Here is a 7,385-nt window from a genome sequence, read left to right as displayed (position 1 = left end):
AGATGCTGTCAGACCTGCTGGGATTTTCCAGCATTTTCTGTTTTTGTTCCAGATTCTAGCTTCAGTAGTTTTTTAAATCTTACTATCATTCCGATTTTCATCTGTTCTAATGTCACTGAGCTATGCTGCCTGCTGCCTCGTGGCTGTAATATTTTTTAGCTGTATCATTATAATGAACATTTCACATGATAAGCATCCGTTACTTTTGCCCAAGTATTAAGTAATTCAACTCAAAATTACCCAGGCGGCAGGAGACATAAAGACTAGATCGTCCCCTCCCTGGAATATCGCAATATTCTAACCCCTCCCAGAATGAACATGGAAAATGAATGCTGAATCTGTTTGTTCAAGTAAGTGTAAATAATGTTGGAAATTAATTGCGTCCCTGTAGATTTCCAACAGTATTAATGTGGGTGCCTGTGACTTTGTAACAGAGAATCTTTGTGTTTAACTGTCATCTTTTCTCATACAGAATGCACGGGCGAATATCTGGTGTAGTTTATGCCATTTACTATCCAATTCTTGCTGCCATTGGAGTTCCAGGTAAGTCGTGGTACTAAATCATTAACTTGACGCATCATTGATGCGTCAAGTTAATGATTTAATGAGTTAATGAAAGTCCAAAGATGTGCGGGTTAGGTTGATTGGCCAGGTTAAAAAATTGCCCCTTAGAGTCCTGGGATGTGTAGGTTAGAGGGATTAGTGGGTAAAATATGTGGGGGTAGGGCCTGGGTGGGATTGTGGTCGGTGCAGACTCGATGGGCCGAATGGCCTCCTTCTGCACTGTAGGGTTTCTATGTTCCTATGATTTCTATGATTGATTTATGAAGTTAGCGCTCATTATGGTAATAAAGAACATGACATAATTGTTTCCAGGTTTCTTCTAAAACATTATTGCTCAGTGGTAGCCCGTCTTTTCATCACTGAAATATGTATTTTACTTAAACGTAAGCCTTGCTCATTAAGTCTCTGACACATTCAATACTCTGTGGCTGTTCTTGCCAGCATGCATATACCGAGGCAAGGTTTTTCATATCTTTGTAACCTATAGTTCCTGGGCATTCAGCTACAGGGGGAAACGTGAGAAAACATTTCCAGCAATACAATCTTTGGGCATGATTCCAAAATCAGCGGGCACAACCTTCCAGTATTTACTCTGTCAAGCCTTTCGAGAAGTTTGTTTGTTTCAACAAGATCGCCTTTACTCTTCGAAACTCCAGACAATATATATCCTTTTTTTCACTTCTCATTACGGAACAATTAGTGTCATTGCTCAACAGATTGGAAATGTATTTTCCCAGCAAGCGGGATTTCTGATTAAAACACATCTGATGCTCCTTAAATTGTGTTAATTTGACACATCATACTTACTGAATATATTCCCGTGGAATCCTAACAAGCCAAACCAAATCCTTATCACATTATACATTTTAACCACGCAGGTGTAACTAATATGTCAAGCGTATTTACAGGATATTCTGCTTATCTGCTACATGGTCCAAAGCTTGAATGCCGAATTTTACATGCAACCCGGAGATCTACAGCCTTTCGGTCCCAAACATTGCAATTGCTGCCATTGCCATTCTTCCTCACTCTGCTCATTATATAGTTTCCTTAAGTGTATCTCATTGTCAAGTTATTCAGCATTTAACTTAATATCGCCTCATGTTATTAGGTGTCAAATTTTGCTGCATTGCTTTCCTGTGAAGCGACTTGAGACACCCTTTGCGTTAAATTTGCGACATAAATGGAGTCTGCCCTTGTAGCTCTTTTTGAAATATAATTAACCTTGAAAAGCCAAGAATAGCTGTCTTCCATAACGAAGATAAACCAGCAAAAGTGTCACAAAAAAACCCGCAGCACCCATGCGTGTGCTTGGAATTTGTTGAATAAATTTACAACTTTAATTTTGCTTTTGCTCTCAGTTAACTTGATGGCGATTGTGATCCTCTCCCGAGGAAGGTGTGGTCTCTCCAAATGCATCACTCGATATCTGGTTTCCATGGCAGTGACGGATCTCCTTGTCGTTGTCACCGCTGTGATCTTCAACCGGATTATTGGCATTTATTTTCCAGTAAGTTTTTTGTCGTTGACTCCAGCCTGTACTCTGAGTACTGTGATAATCTATGCAGCCACGGAGAGTTCTGTCTGGTTAACCGTCGTTTTCACCTTTGATCGTTATGTAGCCATTTGCTGCCAGAAACTGCAAGCAAACTATTGCACCGAGAAAACAGCAGCTGTGGTGATTGGAATGGTCTGTTTGTTGAGTTGTTTAAAAAGCATTCCCTGGTATTTTATGTATGAACCGCTCTATATAATGAACAATGTGCCATGGTTTTGTAATATAAAGTCAGCTTTCTACACTTCCTTCTCATGGACAGCCTATGATTGGTTTGCACGTATATTAAATCCCATTCTGCCATTCCTTCTGATTTTGTTGTTTAATGCACTGACCGTCAGACACATCCTGGCGGCTAGTAGATCCCGCCGTCGACTCCGGGCTCACAGCAGTGCAGATAATCAGAGTGATCCAGAAATGAAGAACAGGAAGAAATCTGTTGTTTTACTCTTCGCCATCTCAGGAAGTTTCATTCTGTTGTGGATGACATACGTTTTGGATTTCCTCTATGTGAAAATTACAAATGAAGCATATTTCGGAGGATCCAATTTCAATGACCCAAAATTTATTCGCCAAGAAAGTGGAAACATGCTGCAGCTGCTGAGCTGTTGCACTAACACGTGTATTTATGCAGTGACGCAGAGGAAATTCCGAGAAGAATTGAAACATGCAGCAATATATATTGGCAGTCTCGTTGTAAGCATAGTAAAGTAGAAAATCCAAAAGGTTTGGTTTAAATTACAAATCGAAATGTATATTTTTATCACAGAATTTTTCGCCTTGACTTGTACGGTGAAATTGGTCTTCAGCAGCTCTGTAAGAAAACTACCACGAGTTTCCCTTTTATTCCACTGAGGTGGCAATTGAAGAAAGTTGTATCACATATAAAGATGGCAGCTGCTTTCTGGTCACCAGGCTAATGTAACCTGTCCCTTCCATTCTGTTTCCATCCTTCCTTAGAGATTTCCTCTTAAGAAAATAAGAATCGGGAGAAGAGAGGCCACTCGGCTCCTCCAATCAGTGCTGTCATTTAACATGTTTGGGACCAATCTTTTTCATGAAACAATAAATCTGCTCGGTACCTTTATTCCTTAAGCCATTCAGTGCCCCAAAATCCATCAACATCAATCCTGAACATGTTCAACAATTGAATAACCACAGCGATCACATAGTGAAATCCAAAATTATCAACAATTTGAGCGCAGCTATTTCTCATCATCCCAGTCGTTCTTCGTTAATCTAAAACTCTCATCCTTCACACTATCTGGATGGAGAAATAGCTTCTGATTATTCACGCTGTCAACTTCAAACAGGAGTTGAAACACGTCACTGAGAACTTCTCATGGTCTGAATCCAGACACTATATACCCATACCATTCAATTTTCACCCCGTCTCTCTCGCAGTTCCTGCCTCCGGATACAAAAAGGATAGTATCAAGTGACCTCGTAGGTCAGAAGTGAAGTGCTAAAATAAATCAGTGAGAAACATTATTTGGTGATTTGTCCTTGCATGAATCATTGAACTAGTTTAAAAGCAGGTACTCTTTCTTTGAGAAAACATTCCACACATTAAGGCCATCAGGAAGAAAATCAGCCGGTCACAGCCCTCAGGATCTTCAAGGTTTCAACCAAGTGGCTTCTTAATCTTCGCAATTCTCACACATTGTCTGCCTCTAATACACATCTGTTATGTACCCTGCTAATGTGAAATACGAGGGTATCCCAGAACCTAGAGGTGTAACTTGGAACACTGGTGCTTAATGGTTTATATTTCAATTTGGTGTCCATTAAGTACGATATGCAAACCCGGGAGGAACAGTCAAGTCTTGCTGCGATCATTTAATAAAGAACATTTATTAACATAAAAAGAAAAGCGCATGACAAGCATGACGATAAAACACTAATACAGTGCACGTAACCACATTAATGGCTATAAATACGGACGTTAACATGAAGTAACCCCTTTTTTCCCAACAACCAACTTTTCCTGAAATCTGACATGCCCCTTATTGCCAAACAGCAACCAATATTATACAACTGTATGAGCATCTAGAGCATATAAGTTCCAATTCCCTGAACGATCACATTGAAGTTACCTCTTCCACGCCCGATTGTATTCCCCCAATCATATATGTAGACCCTTGCTTCTCTGACTGGCATGTTAATTCACTTACTAGTACCCCCTTCTTCCAGCTGTCCTCATAAATTTCTTTTTTAAAATTTATATTACCCAATTTTCTTTTGTTTTAATAAGTTGATTCCGAATCTAAATTTTTCCCAGTTCTTAACAAATCGTAGTTGCGTTCTGGTTTGTTTCCTGGCTCCTCGTGTTGAAACCCCTTGTGCCAATCTGAAGGATTTATCCTTTAGGGAATGGAACAAAGGCATAAAAGTAAAACAAAATGAGAGTGCAGAGGGAGTTGCGCTCCTGGATAGTGGACAAAGCAGAAAACGAATTCACACAGTCAACTGAGGACGACATTTGGAATAACAAAGATGGAACGTGGCATGATCTAGGGCAAAGCAACCTCCTTCATTGGAACCCCTTCCATGCATTGACATATATCAGCCCTCGTTAACGCCTTTTGTCAAGATGCATCACCTTAAATTCCAGCTTTCACTCATTTACCAATTCTGCTAGCCTGCACCGGTCCATTTGCACGAAAAGGTCCAATTCTCAATCTGTGACACAATTCGAAATATTTAGAAATTTCAATCAACATGACAAGAACACGGAACATATATAGTGCAGAACAGTGATGCTAGCACTGAACTTCGGGGGAGTAACCATTGTTTATCACCAAAAATTAGGTTACATTGACATTTGTCCCTGAGGCAAATGGGGCAAAAATGAGATTGTCCAGATTACTGGTTTGAATAGAAAATAAGACTATTTTGGGAGAGACTACAGACTGCACGTTACCGAGGTACATACGTATATAAATCACAACACGTTAGCATTGCAGATACGGTACATATTTAGGAAGGCAAACAAAATGTTCTGACTATACAGAGTTTTGGTGAAATCATACCTCAACACAATTTTCGTGTCCTGATTTAAGAAGGGTTATACGTGCATGGAAGCTGTTCGGGGAAGATTCATTACGTTATTTCCAGGGAACAAATGTTTGAATTATGGCAATATGTTTAGTTAGAAGTGCCGACATACACTTGAATATAGATCAATGAGAGACGAACATTTGGAAACATAACTTTTTCTCAGCGTGTTTGACAACATAGATGTGGAGATTGGAGAAAGGAGAACTTGTGGCACAATTTCAAAATAAGAGGCCTCCAATTTAGCAGAGATTAGGAGGAATTTCTTCTCTCAGATTTTTTTTGTGGCCTTCCAAAGATCGAATGCTGAATTGGACATGTTTCTGATCTACAACGGAGTCAAAGGATACGGGGCGCAGGTAGGATGGTAGATTTAATTCTACAGTTAAATTAATTGGTGGCAAAGACCGATGAGCACATGGTTTTCAAAGAGCAATAACATTAACAGCTGAATGAAATGAAATTCCACAGTTATTAGGAACTGTCGGCTCGTGAATATAGGTAAATTGTTATTGCAAGGAGCTAGCCTGGAATGGAAGGGCCGAAAGCTTGGATGTGCTGTAATGATTCTGTGATTGTATTCCATGTGGAAGGAGGTGGGTGAAGTAGAAAATCTCAGCAATAGTGATCATAGTGTCAGAAATTGATGTTACCAATAGAAAGATTTGTGGGACAATATAAAATAAAAACTGGCTGAGAAACCGTGTCACCGATTTGAGGAGAAATATTGATCCAGTAAACTGCAATCTAATACCGTTAGGCACTAATGTATTGGATCAGTGGGTGTGGTTAAGAGAAAATTAATTTTGTTACAGTTGCAAACCGTTGAGCACGACATAAGTCCAGCTGAGAGAACAACAGAGCGAAAATCGAGAGGGAGAACTAAAGAAAACGATAGACAGAAAGAATAGAAAGAGAAAGAGGGACACACACACGCACAACACATAGACAGACAGACAGACACACACACACACACACGCACACGCACAACACATAGACAGACAGACAGACACACACACACACACACACACACACGCACACACACACAATAATTCAGCTCAGCTTCTGTCAAATGCCAACCCAGAGGATGATAATACTCGGAGATAATTAATACCATTGCATATCAACGGGAGATGAGACCGAGTGCAATGCGTCTGATGGAGGTGATATAAACGGGAATGTGAGAAAAGAAAACTGAGAATGAGGGAGCGAGCGAGCGAGAGAGAGTGACAAACCGAGCAGTCAGGCATGCGGGAACCACATAAAGGGATTTGCGAAAAGAGTCTGAGCAGGTGGAGAAAGCCCAACCGACGAGATAGTGAACCAGATACAGACAAATTTAACTGTTGAATGTAGTTAATAGAATGTACATCACATTGCTGCGGCAGTTGCAAAATATCACAACTTGTGTGGAGTCAAAACGTCATATTAGAAAGAAGGAGCATTTTTTGTACGGGTCTCTACTGACCTGGTAACGCTGTGTGTCCCAGTACACAGGAATACACCGCACTGTCAGAGAACTGCGCATAGTGAATGCTTAAAGGAACAGTTCTTGCTGTGTTATCTAAGGTAGCATAAAGCAGCCGCTTCCCAAAGGCAGTCACATTTTTTCCAGTACTCCTTTTTTCCAATAGATATTGAGGGTGTTTCTCTGGGTGCTGAATATACCAGAAGAAAGCAGTAGAAGTATGTGATGTCGAACAATTGCAGTTTAGCTTCACACTGTCTCCGTAACTCACTCTGATGCTCGGTGGATCCTGAAACACTGCCTCCATTTCCTCACTGGCCTGAATGAGAAGAATGAATATCGATGTCAAAAAGAGAAAATGATGCATAATATCAGAATACAGAACACAGCAGCAACACAGCTTCGGACCCTTAGTAATAGGTTTATAAAGCCTGCATCACCCACCCTCCACCTCAACAGTGGAACTAAATGAGCCAAAACCTGAAATGAGAACTTGAATGTTTTTCTGTGCGACCGAAGAGCGGAAATGGCAACTTAGATGACAGAATGACAGGTTTTCTGACAGATGTCACTTTCCATCAGCCCTCCAATCTATATCACTAAAATCGATGACCTGATTATCACTTTGTTCTTTGTGGAGTTTGAAGCGAGCCTATTAACTGCCACGTCTCCTATATTAAGACAGTGATGAAAATTCGAAGACTTCTTTGGGTGTAAAGCTCTTTGTGAAGTCCTGATGTC

General features: G+C 40.4%; 1 protein-coding gene across 1 annotated transcript; it reads left to right on the top strand.

Annotated features, from left to right (window-relative positions):
• Positions 1–472: 472 nt before the first annotated feature.
• Positions 473–2,833, top strand: LOC144490239 (putative G-protein coupled receptor 139; the record flags this gene model as incomplete). The annotated part of the gene is made up of 2 exons (XM_078208031.1): positions 473–543; positions 1,926–2,833. Coding segments are annotated over 2 exons (979 nt in total), but the record flags the coding sequence as incomplete, so codon positions are not given.
• Between the last annotated feature and the right edge of the window lie 4,552 nt (positions 2,834–7,385).

Source organism: Mustelus asterias, unplaced genomic scaffold (assembly GCF_964213995.1).
Source record: "Mustelus asterias unplaced genomic scaffold, sMusAst1.hap1.1 HAP1_SCAFFOLD_3056, whole genome shotgun sequence".
Lineage (NCBI taxonomy): Eukaryota > Metazoa > Chordata > Chondrichthyes > Carcharhiniformes > Triakidae > Mustelus > Mustelus asterias.
The sequence above is the reverse complement of the archived record's forward strand: the minus strand, read 5'-3'. Positions and strand labels throughout refer to the sequence as shown.